This window comes from Eretmochelys imbricata, chromosome 2 (assembly GCF_965152235.1).
Source record: "Eretmochelys imbricata isolate rEreImb1 chromosome 2, rEreImb1.hap1, whole genome shotgun sequence".
Classification (NCBI taxonomy): domain Eukaryota; kingdom Metazoa; phylum Chordata; order Testudines; family Cheloniidae; genus Eretmochelys; species Eretmochelys imbricata.
The window spans coordinates 35,482,296-35,502,435 of NC_135573.1; the positions used below are offsets into that span (position 1 = coordinate 35,482,296).

The following is a 20,140-nucleotide window of genomic DNA, read 5'->3' on the forward strand; positions in this document are numbered from 1 at the left end:
CTGAGGAAACAGAATACAATGGCAAATCAACTGAGCTGATCCTTCACTGATCAACACAAGTGGTCATTGGCCCATGGTATGCCTGGGCATATCTTCCAACTTGGAATGGATTCCCAAAGTAGTAGTCTCAGCCCAGGCTCCCTAATAGATGCCTTTCTCCTGTCTTGGGAGAATTGCCATCTATATACCTTCCCTCCAATTCCTTTGTCCTCAGAGTAGTATCCAAAATAAAAAAGAACCATACTCGTCTCATCTTTATAGCACCAGTGGTGCACCAGCACCTCCTATCCCTCCCATTGGATCCAGACATAATTTCCCGAGACCACGACCACATTCTGTACTTCAGCCTCCACACTCTCCATCTCACGCATGGATGCTTTGACGGATGTCCTTTGGAAGGTTCTGCTCACAGAATGTCCAGGAGGCACTTCTAAATAGTGGAAAACCCTCAACTAGGATCACTTACCTGGCTAAATATAAGTGCTTCTCCATTTGGTCTCATGAGAAAGGTGAATCTTGACCGGCTCCAATATTGCCTTGTTGATTGGCAGAAGTGGCCGAAACCAGGATGTTGTGCTGACTGTGTTCTAGATCTAAAACAGAATCCCTTAGTTCTGTAAGGGTGCATTTGGCTGCTATCTCAGCTTTCCATATGTGGATGGATAATAAGCCCCTTTTCTCCCACTAGCTCAACGATTCGTTCTAGCTCAACGTTTCTATGATTCTATGCCTACAAAAAACTTAAGGAGAAACTGTTTGGCTGTGGATGCACTGATGCCACTGTCTGTCATGCTGCCCAATATTCTCTCATTGTTTCCTTGTATTCCCTTGTCTGTATCCATCTGTTGTCTCTTATCCTATATTTAGATTGTAAGCTCTTTGGGGCTGGGACTGTCTTTTCATTCCATTTGTACACCACCTAGGACAGTGGGTCCTGGCCCATCTCTAGGGCTCGTAGATGCTATGTTAATATAAATAATAATTTTTAAAGGGTTAAATGCTTTTGTATTTGCCAGGAAATTCATTTTTGGGTTAAGAATATTTCTTTCATTTAAAGTTATCCAGTGGTGAATGTTGTTAGAGGGCTTATTCCTTCACCCACTTACTTCCCTGGTCCTTCTCGCATGAACAGAGAGCAACAATACCCGAAGTCCAAAGGTGCAAACAATTCGATGTTTATTGGGGTGAACTTCCAGCAAGCATGATTCCAGTTTCCTTCCTTAGTATCCTCCTTCCCAGCTCTGACACCACAGAGCCTTACACCTGGGTCCCTGTTCCCATTCCTACCCTTAGCCAAACATGATTCCAACTTCCTTACTCCCATTCCCTGTTCCCATTTCCCACCCACACCCACATGCCCACCCCCACCCATACCCACACTTCCTCATTGACTACAGATTTATATAGTAAAACTTGAGTTCTGCTTAGCTATACCTTAACCAATCATTTTCCTGAAATTTAACTAACCAATCCTAACATATTGTAACATGATTATGTAACCAATTATATCCCACCACCTTAATTAGTTTACACCCAGCAAAATTAATTATACAGCAGAGAGGAACAATCACAGAACCAGACAGAGATTATACAGACAAACAATAGCAAAGTGGGAACTATAATGACAAAACAATACAGAAGTGAGGATTTCACATCCCAGCTATTGATAAGTGAGTTCTTGCCAGACAGGATGCTATCAAACTAAGTTTCCTTTTACATTTTCTAGGCACTTCCCTTTCTCTGGAGGTGACAGGAATACAATCCTGTCCTGATAGTGCCTAACAGCCCAATAGCACCTTATTTCAATGTGACTAGTTTGGAATGTGAGGATGTGACCGTTCGCTTCCCAGCTTATGGCTGCCTCTGCTGCTTAGCCAAAGGCCTGAGCCTAAGCACAGGGTCACAAACTGTCACAGTAAGAGAAGGCCCTTACACTGGCAGACAGTGGTTTTGATTCTTTCTTTTATACCTCTATCACTAGCCAAGTGATAAGAATACACCTAAATTCTTAAAGTACAGGCCTTTGCAGACTGGCCTGAATATCTATATCCTAACAAATGTGGTGCTGTATGTTAGGTCAACGTGCCAAACCAGTAACAAGTCTGTGTCCTGAGGAGCTTGATTTAAAGGCACAACAGGTATAACAGTTCTTCGCCATAATGCTTTGTGGAATAGGTAGGTAATTAGAGGAGTTGTTGTTGTTTTAAGGAATAGCTAGAAACCTTTTCATCCAAATGAGTAACTTTTTCCAGAAAGTTTAAAAGCATGTGAAAGTAAGAGCTTAGATGTAAATCACTTCTGCCTTCATTATTATGGTATTGCTTTTAATTCTTGCCTCTTTTAGCACCAGTAACCCTCAGAAACTGTCTTCTGTCTCGCTGATCAACCCTTTTTCATTTTTGTATTCAGAATACTGAGGATTTTAAAAAACTTTCTTTACTTATTACTAAAGGAAACTATGGTTGCAATCTTGCAATATGATCAGTGCAGGCCCAACAGTTCATCCACATGGATCCAATTGTAGGACCAGGGCCTACAGTATTTTTAATAATTCTGTAAAGAGCAACTTTTCCAAAATGATAGTATTGTATTAATCCAAATCTTGAGTTACATGGCCTTCATTAGTTTCTTTGGGAATTTATCTCAAATTGTCAAACACACCTTGGTAACTCCAAACTGTAGGTGTGCCATAATGGTGTGGGGGTGTAGAGAGACGACAAGCTGCTAATTTGCAGTTTAGAGTTTATATTTATCGTCAGTGAAAAGGCTTTTTTAAAAAAAAGACAAGTCAATCTGTTCCTTTAGTTAAATATTTTGATGTGCTAATATTAAACAGTATTTTATTGGTGAAACAAGGCAATGTCACTAATAACAAATCTGGTTTTCCTTTAGTTGCTGCCCTAACAAGATCAGCATTTTCTAAAGCGCAATCACTGACTGATTTTATATCCCTTCTGTGCCCTGCTCTCGCTACATGTCTATCTGTTTGTCAGCTAAGCACTCTTGGTCAGTGCTCACTGGGTTTATCACTTGTTTGCTTTTTATTTTTCTGTGTTGTTTTTTTTTTTTTTTTAAAAAAAGCCTTTAGATTTTAAAATGCCGGAGGTGCTGTGTCATCCTGTAACTCTGTTCCTTTCCATTTTAATTGCTTAGATGATAAACTTCATATTTAGTTGATCTTTTGCAGGATAGTATTAGATGTTTAGGTTGAAGGAGAGGAACAGAGAAGTGACTCGGCCTAAGGTCACTCAGCAGGTCATTAGTGGAGCTGGAAATACAATCTACATCTCCTGAGTCATAGTCCTGTGCCCTAACTGTTGGAGAATACAGCCTCTGTATCGGTTTCTTTTAAATACACCGTGTCTATTGTTCTGTTTAAAGCTGTGTTAATCAAGCTAAGTTCTTGAGGATGTGCTATACAGAGTCCATCCATCATACTACTTTTAAACAGTACCTGGGAGCTTTGTAAATATGGATCCAACTAACCTAGCTTATAACATGGTTTGGCAAAAACTTTTTTTAAAAAACCTATTCGCATTTATTTAAACATGGTTCTAATGTCTTTGTCCCAGTCTGATTGCAGAACCAAATTATAAGTGTTCTCAAACCATACTTTACAGCTGAGTATAGGTGAAGTCTTAATAAATTAATCTTTGATGAGAAGTGCTATTGCAACTACAAGATGGCTCTGGAAGACAGTAGTGGCCAATACAGTGTGTGGCTCTCAGGATAGTTCTTAATACTGAATACAGTACTAAATACCTTAATGCTGGTTTTAGTATCTCCCAAGGCTATCAAGATCTAGGCATACCTGTCAGGTATCAGGCCCACCCCCTGCTATCTCCAGCTTCCTGGCTATATATTTTTGTTTTCTGTTCTGCCTGCCTGCTGCTGGGCTCTGCTGTCCTATTTGTTTCAGGTTAGGCAGGAGAAAAGTAGGAGCAGCCAAAGAGAGTGGTCGTCGTCTTGGTCCTGTGGGGGGGCTGATGAGGGGTATAATGGCTCCCATCTCCTCCTCCTTCTGGATTCCTGGTTGCAGAGCAGGAGCTGGGAAGCATACAACATGCTGTGAAGGGGAGTGGAGCCTGCTGCTCTAGTGAAAAAGAGCCTGTTCCCTACGAGTTACTGGGGTATGACAATCTTGTGGTTTGGGTGGGAGGGGGAATTGATTTTTATCTAACCCTTATCATCTAATCATTTTAGGTATCTTTGTGCAGACAAGGGGGCCAGATTTTCTACTGTTGTAAATTGTCATGGCTCTGTTGACTTCAGTGGCGCTACCTTGATTTAAAGAAGCTGAGAATCAGGCTCAAGCTGTCATACTGGCAGAATTTGCTGTTTAAAATACTGTATTATATTTGGATGTATTTGGGGTTGCAATTATTTACGGAGACCGAAATAGTTATAAGGTACTCTGTAACCACATGATATTTATAATTAATATGCAATGATGACCAGAAAGTACTGGAGTCTAGTAGAAGTTACCTATTTTTACAAATTGTTAAATGTGTGTTTTCAGGAAAATCTGATGAACCAAGATGTGATTGTAACCAGTTTCATTGTGCTAATGGAAAATGCATTCCAGAAACTTGGAAATGTAATAACATGGATGAATGTGGAGACAACTCTGATGAAGAAATCTGTGCCATCGCTAATCCTCCAACAGCTTCTTCCTTTCAACCTTGTGCTTACACCCAGTTTCAGTGTCTTTCTCGCTTCACCAAAGTTTACACCTGCCTTCCAGAATCTTTAAAATGTGATGGAAACATTGATTGTCTTGACTTAGGAGATGAAGTAGACTGTGATGTGCCAACATGTGGGCAATGGTTAAAATATTTTTATGGTACTTTCAATTCTCCCAATTACCCAGACTTTTATCCTCCTGGAAGCAACTGCACCTGGCTAATAGACACTGGTGATCATCGCAAAGTAATTTTGCGCTTCACTGATTTTAAACTTGATGGTGCTGGTTATGGAGACTATGTCAAAATATATGATGGATTAGAGGAAAATCCACGCAAGCTTTTGCGTGTGTTAACTGCATTTGACTCTCATGCACCCCTTACAGTTGTTTCTTCTTCTGGGCAGATAAGAGTGCATTTTTGTGCTGACAAAGTAAATGCTGCAAGAGGATTTAATGCTACGTATCAAGTAGATGGTTTCTGTTTGCCATGGGAAATTCCATGTGGTGGTAACTGGGGTTGCTACACAGAGCAACAGCGCTGTGATGGCTATTGGCATTGCCCAAATGGAAGGGATGAAACCAATTGCAGCATGTGCCAAAAAGAAGAGTTTCCCTGCTCTCGAAATGGCGTTTGCTATCCTCGTTCAGATCGCTGCAACTATCAGAATCATTGCCCTAATGGTTCAGATGAGAAGAATTGCTTCTTTTGCCAACCTGGAAATTTTCACTGTAAAAATAATCGCTGTGTGTTTGAGAGCTGGGTATGTGATTCTCAAGATGACTGTGGTGATGGTAGTGATGAAGAGAATTGCCCGGTCATTGTACCCACCAGAGTAATAACAGCAGCTGTCATTGGGAGCCTTATCTGTGGATTGCTGCTTGTCATTGCACTGGGATGTACTTGTAAGCTGTATTCACTGAGGATGTTTGAACGAAGGTAAGTAGCACATGTTCCCAAAGCTAAGATAAAGTATTGTAATTATATAATGTACACAGTAAACAATTTAACATAAGAATATATCAATAAGAATGGTCTTATTAGTATTGTATAACTCCTAAAGGTATTCTTCCTCTCTCTGTATTTTTGAAATTCTTATTGGCAGTGATGGTGGAGATGACGGGAAAGAATAATTTTGATCACTTGCCTGTGGGCAGCTAAAATGTAATATTTAGTTGTCCAACAGAAAAAAATGAAAAGGTGCTAATTTTCAGTCTGTGGTCTCATTCTGAAGTAAATTAAAATTAAATATTGTTGTCGTGATTGACTGGCAGCATTTCTATGTGTTCTGCTTGTTCTCTTTTGGACTGTCATGTGCCAGGGTTTCTCATTCTTCTTTTTCTTAGTGTGTCTACCTCTCACTGACTCATGTGTTAAATTTTGTCCTTATTTTAATATGAATTAGAATGCTGCTTTTGTCACCAGTCTTATACTGAGAGTAGCACTGGAATTGTGTAATCATGTGATCAAACTGAATTAAAAATTCTACTACCATAAATAATATGAATCTTATCAATTTTGTTATGGTCTAATCCCTATCTATGAATACATGCTCTCTGTTTATGTACTATATAACTTTTATTTCTTCTTGAAAGATCATTTGAAACACAGTTGTCAAGGGTTGAAGCTGAGTTGTTAAGAAGAGAAGCTCCTCCATCTTACGGACAGTTAATTGCTCAAGGCTTAATTCCACCAGTTGAAGATTTTCCTGTTTGTTCACCAAACCAGGTAAGGTGTTTCTGATTATCCCAAAATAGCAGGCCATCCAATTTAAATTTTTACAAACTTGGCTTTCTAACTACCATGTTTTGGGTTTTGAGATTTATCACTTTCTTCAGCCACATCAATATTTTTGTACCACAATTACTTTTAAATATTGGACAACTCTCCATCATAAGAGATGGTGACGGCACACAACTGAATCACTTTGCAAACAATTTCAACAATTTTTTTAAAGGAATGCCAATATCTCTCAATAGTAAAAGGCATGTTATGTGAAAAGTTACAACTGGTAGGTGCAGTGGTGGATGTTGTGTATATATTGCATACAAAGAACATTAAGGTTGCAAAGTCAATCACTCAAAAGTGTCTCCCCCCCCGCACCTTTCCCTTCCCTGGGACCACGGCATGCTACGGTCTCAAGGGTTCAAGCCGTGCAGGTCCTGTCTGAAGCCTATGCCAAAGGGAGGACGCACATGACTCCTGTTTAAAGTGTTTGTGGGAAGCCAATCAGACTGAGAAGTGCAAGATCTGTAGGGGTTTCACTAAAGAACTAAAAAGGAGAGGGACTTCAGGATAAAATTGCTCCACATGGAGTCAGCCCTTCATCCCTAGGCAGCACAGGTGGCATCTGACCCTAAGTCCAGCACTTCAGTGCGGAGTGGACCGGCCTCGGTAAGAGAGGCCGTGGCACCAAGAAAGGACTTGGATTCCAGAGATCCGCAGCATTGCCACTCCCTGGCACCGAAGACGACCTCCGATGCAAGTGCCCCTATTCGCCAGTGCCGCACAAAAGGAAGAAGACTCAAGAAAAGAGGTTGCTCTCCCACTAGAGCAGTGGAATGAGGAAACACCAGCAATGTGTGTCCTGTGCCATGACACCTTCAGCTCTGACTCAGCCAACACCATCGACTCTGGCCTCACTGGGAAGTCCGTCAAGTCTGGTTCTAGTGGACTCCTCAGTGCGGGAGCCTCGGGAGGAGGACTTAGACCTTCCCTCCACACTAGACACCTTTGAGGTGGCTAGTCACCTCATAGCAATGACGGCACAATCCCTTGTGTAGGCTCCAGCACCATCGGCATTGCAAAGAGGTCCTGTGCCTTCCAGGGGCAAGCAATGATGCGGCACCGCTCCAGATGGAGTCCTCGTGGGATTTGGAGGTGGAATCATTTGCCTCTGGGTGAAGCCGGCACTATTCCAGACAACAAGAGAGGCAGCCAATGCCTATTATGTCATGACCACCACAGTGTCAGGCACTGGCTCAGTGGCCCTTCTGGACCCTGTGGGCCTACCACTGGGGCCAGATCCTTGTCAGTGGTTTTGGAGGTGCTGGCCCCTCCATCATCAACATCTGTAGCCCAGGAACCTCTCTGGGGACAGGAGATGGGCACGCAGGCAGGCACTGAGATGGGCACGGAGACCAGCACCGCTCCCAGTGCCATGCAGGGTGTTTCAGCGCAAGGGGATCCCTGCGAGCCAGAGGGTCAGGAAAACCCAGAACCCCCACAGGCATCTTCCTCATCCTCCGCAGATGAAGTGGTGGCAGGCATATCTACCATGTTGCCAGCCATGGACAACAGAGCCCACCAGGAGTTAATCAGTAGGGTGGCTGAAAATTTGGGCATGCAGGTAGAGGAGATGTCGGAGGAGTTCAACTCCCAGGTCGTCATTTTGATGCTGCGAGGTCCCTCGAGGGTGGCTTTGCCCCCTCATTAAGGCCATCCACAACACTACTAAAGCATTGTGACAAATGCCCATCTCTCTAGCCCCCCCCCCCATGACTAATGGGGTGGAGAGGAAGTATTTTGTGCCGTTCAAAGGGTATAAGTACCTGTTCACTCACCCTTAGCCGGGCACTTTGGTGGTGGAGGCAGCCAACCAGAAGGAAAGGCAGGGACAGCCAGGACCGACACCTAAATCCAAAGAGGCAAAAAAGCTGGACCTTTTTGGTAGGAAGGTATATTCTATTGGGGGTATATTCCAGCTTTGCATTGCTAACCAGCAGGCAGTCCTTAGCCGCTGCAGTGTTAATTCTTGGAACATGTCCAAGTTTAAAGAGCTACTTTTGACGGACTCCCATTTAGAGTTTGCTGCCATCCTTGAGGAAGGCAAGGTTGTCACAAGGCCCTCCTTACGGGCCTCCTTAGATTCAGCGGACTCGGCAACCTATACCATGGCAACAGCTATAGCCATGAGAAGAAGCCCATGGCTTCAGGTGTCAGGACTTGCCTTTCAACTGCATAGGGCTATTTTTGGAGCAAACAGACACTAAGCTCCACAGCCTAAAGGATTCAAGGGCAATTCTGAAGTCCCTGGGGCTTCATACGCCAGCCCCCCAAAGAAACCATTTTAAACCGCAGCTTGCTTCTTGATTCTAGCCAGCTCCTCTTAAGCAGGACTATGGCAGGAAGCGGGGCAGAAGTAACAGACGGAGACCCTCTCAGTCCTCCTCTAACCATAGACAGGGCTCAGCAAAGCAGCCCCCAGCCTCCAAGCCAAACTTTTGAAGGTGCGCCCGGGGTTGATGCACCAGTTCAGATCCCGGATCCTTCCCCTCCCTTTGTGAATCCTCTGTCCCATTTCTATGATGCCTGGGCACAAATCACCCCAGACCACTCAGTCTTAAGCATGGGAGAATTAGGATATTCTCTCCAATTCTGTTCCCTCTCGCCTTCCCACCCTCCTTCCCCATCCCTCTTCAGGGACCCTTCTCATGAGCAGTTTCTCATGCAGGAGGTGCAGACACTCCTACATCTTGGGGCGGTAGAGGAGGTCACTCTAGAATTCAGGGGCAGGGGGTTCTATTCCTGGAATTTCCTAATCCTGAAGGCCAAGGGTGGGCTCAAACCTATTCTAGACCTGCGAAACCTCAACAAATTCATGAGGAAGATAAAGTTTTGCATGGTCTTCCTGGCTTCCATTATCCTCTCTCTGGATCTGGGGGACTGGTACATCATCTTCGACTTGAAGGATGTATATTTTCACGTGACCATAGTCCTGTCCCACAGATGGTTTTTCCACTTGGTGGTCAGCAACACTCACTATGAGTTTACAGTTCTCCCCTTCAGCCTCTCTGCAGCCAACCAGGTGTTCACCAAGTGCATGTCGGTCATGGCAGCCTTCCTGTGGAAATGGCAGGTGCAAGTATTCCCATACCTCAATGACTGGCTAATCAAAGGACAGTGCGGGGCTGAAGTGGAGGCCCATGTGAGCCTAGTTCAGACAATGTTCCTCAGGCTCAGCCTCATACTGAATGTAGCAAAGTCGACCCTAACCCCAACTCGGAGAATAGAGTTCATCAAAGCTCTCCTGGACTCCAGTCAGAAACTCACTTTCTCACCATGGGTGCCATCATAGAGGAACTCAGGTGATACCCCACCACTACAGCACAAAATTGCCTGAAGCTTCTCAGCCATATGGCCACTTGTACATACGTAGTACGGCATGCCAGGCTGCGGCTCTGTCCCCTTCAGGCGTGACTAGCCTCAGTGTACAGGCTGAATCGGGACCACCTAGACAAGTTGGTTAAACTCACTCCCCCAGTTATTGAGTCCCTCAGGTGGTGTCTCGACCCGCAAGCAGTGTGTGCCGAAGTGCGCTTTTTTTCTCAGGCCCCAACCCTCGCTGTCTCTAGTAACGGACGCGTTGGCATTGGGTGGGAGGCACACTTAGGCAGACTCGGGGCCTCTGATCCCAGGTAGAACTTTCGTTGCACATCAACAACAGGGAGCTAAGAGCGGTCCGCCTTGCTTCCCAGACATTCCAGGCCCATCTGGAGGGCACATGTGTATCTGTATTGACCAACAACACATCAGCAATGTTCTATATAAACAGACAGCATGGTGCTTGTTTTTCTCCCCTGTGCTGGGAAGCCCTTAAGCTGTGGGACTTTTGCATCGCTCATTCGATACATCTAAAGGCATCATACTTTTCAGATTCCCAAAACGAGTTGGCCGATCATCTCAGCAGGTCATTTCACAATCACGAGTGGTCCCTCCGCCCGGATGTTGTGATCAACATCTTTCAACGGTGGGGGTTTCCCCAAATAGATTTGTTTGCAACGAAATACAATAGGAAGCATCACCAGTTTTGCTCCTTGAATTACAGCCCGAGCTCACTCGCAAACGCTTTTCACCTCCCTTGGAAGTACCACCTACTATACACTTTCCCACCCTTCCCACTTGTACACAAGGTACTGCTGAAAGTCAGAAGGGAGAAAGCATCAATGATCTTAATAGCACCAGCATGGCCTCTCCAACACCGGTTTACCACACTTCTAGACCTGTCGGTGGACACGCCAATAACCCTGCCCCATAGCCCATATTTGATCACCCAGGACCCCAGCTACCTTCAGTTTCCCAATCTGCAGTCTCTCCATCTCATGGCATGGAAACTCCGTGGCTGAATCCCTTGGAGCTCACGTGCTCAGACCCTGTTAGAGATGTCCTCTTTAGCAGCAGGAAGCCATCCACTAGGTCCACCTGTCTGGCAAAGTGGAAAAATTCTCCATTTGGGCATTACAGAAACACACTCCACCCTTACAGGCATCAATTTCCTTTATCCTGAACTATTTGCTGCATCTAAAACAGAAGGGTCTTTCAGTATCATTAATAAATGTGCACCTCACAGCTATCTCTGCTTTCCACCCCAGTTCAGCTGGACGCTCAGTTTTTCAGGAACCCCATGGTGGGCCACTTCCTCAAGGGATTAAACAGTCTGCCTCCTCAAGTAAAACAGCCAACTCCTCAATGTCAACCCTGGGCTGTCTGGACTGATGGAACCTCCTTTTAAGCCGTTGGCAACATGCTCCCTCCTCTACTTCTCCTGGAAAGTAGCGTTCTTGAAGACGTAAAAACGGTTACCTACCTCTCCTCACTGGTGTTCTTTGAGATGTGTTGCTCATATCCATTTCAATACCCACCCGCCTTCCCTCTTGGAGTATCTGACAAGAAGGAACTGAAGAGGTGGCGGGTTGGCAGGAGCCTATATACACTGCCATGCAGACATGACTCCAGAGGGCTCCACAGCCGACCAGACGGGTACTGCTAGGGGAAAAACCTTCCAACGACTGCACATGGCATGCACACACCTACTTAGAATGGACATGAGCAACACATCTCAAAGAATTACAGTTAGGAGAGGTAGATAACTGTTGGGTTTTTTGTTTTTTTAACCATAATTTGGATCTGTTGTGCATACACATGTTGATACAGTCTAGAGCTAAAATTAAAACTCTTCATCCAGTAAGGTGTCTACCAGCTCTGTCTATAATATATGCCTAAGTTTCCAAAGCTGACTGTATTTAAAGAAAAACTTAAAACGTCTTTCCTCAAACTTCCCTTTAACTGCACATCTTGAAATCTCTTGACACTTCATTGAGTGGCTACTCTCTCACAGAGCCTTTCGGGAAAACTTGGTGAACTGCAAAGTACATATTATTTTCAGGAAAATGCCATTAGGTACCAGTCCAACTAATGTAAAGAGCATCCATAAGCTGTGATGCTAATAAACACTTGTAGTAGTCAATGTTGAATGTTTTGTCTTAAGTTAAAAGTCTTCTACTTGTTACTGTCCTTAACACAGAGCTACCCATATATCAGACTTTTTAATGTTAACTCGTATTAGAGCTATTTGGTGATCTGAGATTCCAGGTTTCAGACGTGACTGAGATAGTTTTGCATAGAAATTGGGTGAGTGTTACTTTCCTAATAGTGCATATTAAACCAAAAAGGAACAGCTGGCTTCATTGATGGAAGCAGGTGGAGACACAAAGTCAACAACAACAGATAACTTCACAGCTTTTGTAGGAAATGCTATCCTCCATATTTATCTTGGCAAAAAGAGTTCTTCCCTCTGTCTGGAAATATTTCATGTTCAACAGAGACTTCAGCTGTAGATAGGATTCTGAGCTGAACGTATATGTAATAGATGTTAGAATCTGCCTCTATGTGAGGCCTGTTTAAAAAATGTTTTGTATTTACAGATGTGGCTCATGCAACTTGACACTTTTCCTATTTTAAGCATAGGCAGTTTGTGTTATGATTCAGGAATGCAGGCTGTTTAAGCTGAACATCATAAATCCCAGTTGGACACAACCAAATTCTTTCAGTGTTCTGGTAACATTCAGAATAAAGAAAATAACAGCACATATAGAAATTGGTAAGAGATTAGTTCCTCTCTGTAACAGAGAAAAGAAGGAATATTCTTCACAGAACAGTTGTTTTTGTTCAGGCAACTAGGATGATGGAATTACCCTGCTGGGAATTTAGTAAAATAAATCAAAATGACACTTGTTCCTTAATCAAAATTGCTTTCAGATCAGAGGAAGTGGTTCTGTACTAAAATATATATAAATTTGTATAAAATATCCTTGTGACCCTCCTGTGATGTGTGTAGGACTCTGTACTTCCTTTATAGGAGTAAATTTGAACAGTAGTATAAATTTATAGAGAGATTTTATAGAGTGTCAATAGGCCTTCATGTTTTTCTGAATCTCATAGACTCTAAGGAGATATAATTTTAGTGAAGAGGAGTATACTGCAGTTTTGAGAGGGACTGATAAAAGTATAAAGAATATTGAATGGTACAAAGCAGATAAATCAGGCTCTTCTGTTTACCTCTTTTCATAATATAGATCAGAATGTATATGTGAATTTTCTTAATAAACCACAAGGTAGTGAATTAAAACATTTATAATAACTTTTGGAAGTAAAGTACAGCAGAAACTAATAAATGGGATTTACTGCAGATTACTGAAATTTACAAATTACCAAATGTAAAACACGGAGTATAGTGATACCACATCACAAAACATATTCACATGTAATATGCATAAAAACTCTTTTTTTCACCCCAATTTCTCCATCATTTATCCTCATTTAGAGAGAGAGTTTGTGTGTGTGTGTACATTGGTATTTATATATTTATTTAGCCATGGAAGCAGTATCTTAAAGAATTTTTCTGTTATTGTGCTACAAACTGAGATTGCTGGTCTTCTTTTTCCAGCTCAAACCCTATTACTCTGGGGTAAATTGTCTATCCAGGTCCTCTTCCCAGTATGCCAAATATGGATATTTTTTGTGTTAGGAAAGTTGTCTGCCAAGATAGATATCAGTTAGTTACTTTTTTGTTTCCTGATTGACCAGGTGCCATCACTTCTGTTAAGGTTAGATTTCTGTATAGAAGGGGGTTTTTTTAGGCATTATGTTTCTTAACTTTTTCTAACTTGAACCATGGGAGAGAAGGCCAGTGAAACTTAGTTTTGATTTCTAAATAAATTAGAAAAGTTTCTTTATTGAACAGCTGGCTAATCATATGTATTCTATGGTGCTCTCAATCTTTAAAACTCTGGTTTATGATTTGGGTTAAAATCTATATTATTTTCAGTGGGTGTCATTGATGAGAGAGAACAACATACCTTGTCCTAATTCTATCCCAAACTCATAGAGTAGCCTTTGCTGAAAGATGTGTATACATTTCTGGCAGGTGTGATTCTTTTTATTTAATTTATTTATTTATATATATAAAAATATAAAAATCCATGGTAGCCTAGCAATTTTTACATTCACACAATCTTCTGTTCAATAAAGACCTAGTGTTTGGCTGGATTACAACAAACCCCTAATCCACTACTGTTCTGAGCTGGCTTGCTTGATGATACCATAGACTATTTGGAATATAATGGGTCTGTACAAAGTGTCTGCAATCATTTTTCCAACAATTGTTTATCTTTAATTAATCCTGTTTGATCAGGGTTTATATAAACTGAGAACATGAACTGCAGTTGGCTAGCTAGTATTTTTACTAAAGCCTCTGTCATAATTCAATAGTGATATGAGTCTCTAGGAGCTGCATAAGGTAAGGTGTTTTCCAACTTTAGGGACAACCACCACAGTCAGAGTCTATGAAAGAAGGTAAAGTTCCTCTTCCAACAGAATAGTGAGAGTTGAAAGATACCCATCAAGGAATCACTAATACCTCCTTTAATACCTTGTAAAATTTTAGCCTACACTTTATATTAAATGTATGCAAGCATTTATGCAAAACGTAAGAGCTAATTTCATTCCTTTGCCAACAACTGGGAAGCTCCTATTTAGGAACAGATGCAACATTACAAAATAGATGCATGTTGTCTAAGGCAGTGGAGAGTATTATCTGAACTGTTTATAAATTACCCACCAATTCATGCAGGTTTGTTTTTTTTTAAGTTCTTGTCATTTGCCAGAGCTAGTCATAAAGGACCATGTCTTCCTCCAATTACAAAAATGGATGTACTCCTCATTTTCCATTGATGTCAGTAATTATTCTAATGTGAAACTTGTGTGAAGAATAGAATCACATCTAGTACGTTCCAAAATAGGAATATGAAATGGAGAAGGAAAAAATAATTCTTCTGGTTTTTAATCTGCATATGTAAAGTTGCAAAGAATTCTTCATATTGATTTTTTTTAAGTATTCTTTTTAATGTTAAATCAGGATGTCTTAAGTATTTATTCCTAATGTCTTGATCAGCAGACACATTTCAAATTTGCAGACACTTTTTAGAATTTAAGCTACAAGTAAATGGCTAAGATTTTCCAAAAGTTACTAGTGACTTAGGGTGATTTTCAAAAATAGGACACTACAGATAGGCGCCCAAATCTATAGTTAGGGCATCGAAATAAGTAGCTTGTTGGGGGGCGGGGGAGGTTTAGAAATGCTGAGCTTCTAGAAGTTCTTGTTGAGATTAATAGAAGCTGCTGGCTGCTCTGCACTTCTAAAATGACAAGTTATTTATTTAGATGCCTAACTTTAGACTCCTGTTTTTGAAAACCTTAACCTTTGTGTATAGGCTTCATTATCACTTAAGCTTAGAAAATTTGGTGTTTGTGGTCAACTTTCCTGTTTCATTCTCCTTCTGACCCAAAATATTTGCCAAATCTTGTCACTTCTTTTGAACAGCACTTCTAAAATCCCTTATTTTAGCCTTCCAAATAAGTCATTCTTGATATACCTTGGTTATCTTGCACCTCAACAACTTCAGCTTCCCTGCATTTCATTGTGCAGCTCCTCCTTCGCCCTCCCCTATTACTCTTCTAACCAAATTACATCCCTTTTCATGTCCATTCACCTCATACGGGTCCTTGAATTTTGCAAAACCACATCTCATCTACATTACTGTTCTAAATTCCTCCTCCTCCTCCTCTTCCCTCCCCCCCCAAACCGTCATGTTAGTTGCCCCATTTATAGTATATTCCACACTTTACAGGATCTAGGCATCTTCCATACCAATCTTATACTCAGAATGGTCTCCCACTACTCCTATTCCCAACCTCTCCATTTAAATCCCTCTAAAATTTGCACTTAGTGGAGCCTTTAATTGTTCTCCCAAATATTCCAACAGCATTCCAAGATATCTACAGCCTGTGTATTGCCTGGACTATATTTGATTTTAATTTAGGTTCTTGTCCCAAATTCATCACTGTAGTATCTGAGCACCTAGATTTAGATCTCTCTTGTTAGAGGGCTTTCCCTTCACCCTCTCTCCTGGTTCTTGTCATGCAGAGACAGAGCAAAAGACCAGAAGTCCGAAGAACAGACAATGCGATGTTTATTGGGGTTTAGTTCCAAGCAAACATATTCCAAAGCCCTTCATACCAGTCAAGCTTACCTTTATACAGCGATAGTTTCCCCCTTCCCCTCCCCCAAATATACTTCTATACTCCAATAGAACCCCTTCTTCTTCTAACCCCTAGCTCCACACTCCAATGGAGCTCCCTCTTCCCAGTGTTCTGTTTTCAGCTCTGGTGCCGCAGAGCATTTACCCTGTGTCTCCCTTCCCAGCTCTGATGCTGCAAATCCTTGCCTCTGTCCCTGTTCCTCATTCCCCTATTCCCAGTCCCCCATTCTCCCATTACTATTCCCAATTCCTCCTTCTTAGCCGGCGCAGATATACCTGGAATGCATGCCCCTAGTCACATCCTTTATAACTTATCGTCATGTTCTGTTCTGGAGGGTCTTGAGTAGGGGTCTTCATCCCAACCCTTTTGTACCCCCCCATCCTCTCTTGCCCCTACCAAATGGTTGCCTGACCTTGCTTTGAGATAAGGAGTTGATGGAGTCATCAAGTGTGTGTGCTCATGTATTACATTCCCACCATGCCCAATAACACTTTTAACTGCTCTATCCCTTATCGCTTCCTATTGTACGAAAAGCCCCATCTGGTTGTGGGAAATGCAACACAGTGTCTTTGTTCGTTGTTCTTCATACATATTAGTATAATATATAAAAGTATAAAAAAGTCAAACCCAAAATTCTATCTCAGGCTGACAAACAAGCCTATATGCTAACATCTCTCATTTAGGTTGTGTATCTTCCTCCTTTTCTGGCACACTGTCAGCTCTCAGTGACTAATTTGTGTGTCATTTTTTTCAGGCTTCAGTTTTGGAAAACCTGAGACTAGCAGTGCGATCTCAGCTTGGATTTACCTCAATCAGACTTCCGATTGCTGGCAGGTCAAGTAACATTTGGAATCGAATTTTTAATTTTGCAAGGTCCCGTCATTCTGGATCACTGGCAGTAGTCTCAGCAGATGGAGATGATGTTGTTGCCAGTCAGAGTACTAGCAGAGAAGCTGAAAGAAGTAATGCTCACAGAAGTCTATTTTCAGTTGAATCTGATGACACAGACACAGAAAATGAAAGAAGAGACACAGCAGGAGCAGTTGGTGGTGTTGCTGCCACTTTGCCTCAAAAAATTCCACCTGCAACAGCAATAGAAGCAACAGTAGGAGCATGTGGAAGTTCCTCAGCTCAGAATACAAGTGGTGGTAATACAGATAATGGAAGAGAAATGACAAGTGTAGAACCCCCAAGTGCAAGTCCAGCACGCCACCAGCTCACTAGTGCACTAAGTCGTATGACTCAAGGATTACGTTGGGTACGCTTTACTTTAGGGAGATCAAGCTCAGTAAATCAGAACCAAAGTCCTTTGAGACAGCTTGATAATGGTGTAAGTGGAAGAGATGAAGATGACGATGTTGAAATGTTAATTCCGGTTTCTGATGTAGCATCAGACTTTGATATGAATGACTGTTCAAGACCCCTGCTTGATCTCTCCTCAGATCAAGGACAAGGGCTTAGGCAGCCTTACAGTGCAATGCATCATGGAGTAAGGTCATGTAAACGAGATGGCCCATGTGAGCGCTGTGGTATTGTACACACTGCCCAGATACCCGACACTTGCTTAGAAGCAGCACTGAAAAATGAAACTAGTGACGATGAGGCATTGTTACTTTGTTAGGTACGGATTGAATAGGGGAGATTGAATACAAGTTGGAGCAATATCAGTCATTGTTTTGTACTTCATAGTTAAGAAAACTAGATTCTAGTTTTAAAAAGTCCAAGGTAAAATCATGTGATTAATATGTTTTTGCCTGTGTGGTTCAATAAACATTTCTTATACTGGGTAATTCTGGACTACTAAAGTTTTAATGACTCGGAATAAATGTATCCAGTGTAAATGAGTTACTCTTTAAGTAACCAGGGTTCATCCAGTTAGTTTCAAATTAGTTTATCCTGGTACTGTAGTTCACAATAGAAACATGGCTACTCAAGACTTACTGACTGCCTGTTTGTTTACCCCATATTAACAGGTTAATTTGTACAGAATTTTTCCTTTGGAAATTGAATCCATTGTATTATTGCCAACGTACTTGTAACTTAATATACTAAATGCTGGTAAGGATTGTTAATGTAAAAATGTGTATTTTTCCTTTTGAGGTTTATATAACATTTTGTCTAAATATTCTTGAATTATGTCATGTGAACTTTTTCAAAGGGAGAGACTTTCACCATAACACTTTTTTCTTTCAAAAGTTCAAAATGCAGAGATGTATCAGATTTAGGTATAATTAGATAAACTAATGGCAAAAACCCTTTTATAGTCTTTATAACATTGGAATCTGACATTTAATAAATTGCAATCCAATATGGTACAACTAAGTAGGATATAAAATCCCAGGTCATTCGTTATCTCAGTTTGAGGACAAAAAATCAAATAACTGAAGATGTTACAATATGCATTCTTAAAAATATCTGATATAGGTACATTACTAAACAGGATACATTCCAACTGGTAATAGATCTTTCCCTAGTAATATAGATATAAAGCTTATTTGGATTCAAGGGATTTGCACTAAAATCATATTGAGGTCTCTAATGAGCTTAGTGCACAAGCACTATCACTTTAAGTACTATTCTCTAATATTGCAATTGCTATATATTTCCATGGCTCTTTTCTTGGGGAGTTGCATTTTGTTACAATTGAATTTCCTTGACTAAATCCCTATTTATTCATTGTATTTAAAAAAATTGACTTACTTGGTTTCAGACTGGTTGTTCAAAAAAAAAAAAAAAAAGAAAGAAAACCCTTCAGTATATCCATGTAAATTTTTTTTTTTGGTAATATTACAAGTTGGAGCAAAACAGATCAGTGAAAAAAATTGTTTATAATTTCCAATTTTGCGATAAGCAGGTAAATGTGTGGCAACTAGCGTGATAGCAGGAATCTACATCTTTTAAAAACAAAAACAAAAAAATTGTCAACTACTGTCTTATTTATTCTTTGCCAGTCTATTTTGAGTAGGCTTAGTGATTCAGTATGAAAAATGTATTTGTGTGTGACTGTATGCTATTTATTAAATTTTAAATACTTTGCTGAATGTCATTTTAAAGCATGTTTAAAGTCTTGTGCATTTCTGTCATGTTATGCTGTCAGGCAGAACTGACTAAAATGTTTTAATATGTATCAAAATTAAAATGAATTTTTGTTATGTTTTGAGGTACTTTTTAAAGATAAACCCAAAGATCTACTTGTTTTTGTTTTTTTGTTTATTTTTTTTAAACCCTCATCTATGGAGTACAAACACATCTAAAAGAAAAACCTGAATAATAGACATCTCGCTCGCTCGCTCTCTTCATTCACAGTCAGCAATCTGAGAAAATGAAGCAAAATTTTACAACCTGTAGGTTTATTCTCAAGAGGTAACAGGTATATATCCAGCTCAAGGTATGATCCTGCACATTGAGCTTTGAGGAACCTATGTGCAATACAGGTGTTGAGGACTCTTTGAAATTAGTCATTCTTCAGTTCCCAAATGCAAGCATTAAATTCAGTTGTGCCAGAGGTGTTAAGGTACAAATCATTAGCTCCAGTTTTTTCAGCCCTTATCCTCATTGACTAATACCATATTCTGTTTTATTTTAGCGGGACTACTTGCGGAGCAAGTTACTATGCAGCATGAATAAGGTGCAGCAAAAACTGGCCCTAAAATACATATGAACCAAGTAAACTCTTCACTCCATGTTCTGATGTAAATTGGTACTTTAATATTTTTTTTAAAAAAAACCTAACTGAATCAATGACATTGGAAAGTGATTCTGAAACTGTTTGAATAACTGCTTCCTATCAAGCATTAGTACAAGGCCTCATGAAACATGTCAGACATATACATACAAACAACAAGTGAACAGTATTGATTCTATTAAAGTCTATAGATTTGCATATAGAGATTTGTTAGGGGAGAAGTGAAGTACAATGGTCAGTTTTTCTAAAGGAGAACAATTAGACAGAAAACATGGGAGTAGGATATGATTGGGAATTGGGACATTAGCCACTGAAAATATAGATTTTATTTACAGTCTGTTACAATGCTTTTAATGCAACATAATTTAAGGGTAGCTATCAAGCTCATTGTTAC

At 40.9% G+C, this 20,140-nt stretch overlaps 1 protein-coding gene across 2 annotated transcripts in view; it reads left to right on the forward strand.

Annotated features, from left to right (window-relative positions):
* The window catches only part of LRP12 (LDL receptor related protein 12), a 103,048-nt gene extending 83,796 nt beyond the window's left edge, over positions 1-19,252 (forward strand). For both annotated transcript variants that reach the window (XM_077809886.1, XM_077809887.1), the window contains 3 exons: positions 4,520-5,621; positions 6,278-6,410; positions 16,816-19,252. In XM_077809886.1, coding sequence (XP_077666012.1) covers positions 4,520-5,621; positions 6,278-6,410; positions 16,816-17,682 — 2,102 coding nt within the window. In that variant the 3' untranslated portion in view covers positions 17,683-19,252. The remainder of the gene's footprint in view (positions 1-4,519; positions 5,622-6,277; positions 6,411-16,815) is intronic.
* The last annotated feature ends 888 nt before the right edge of the window (positions 19,253-20,140 follow it).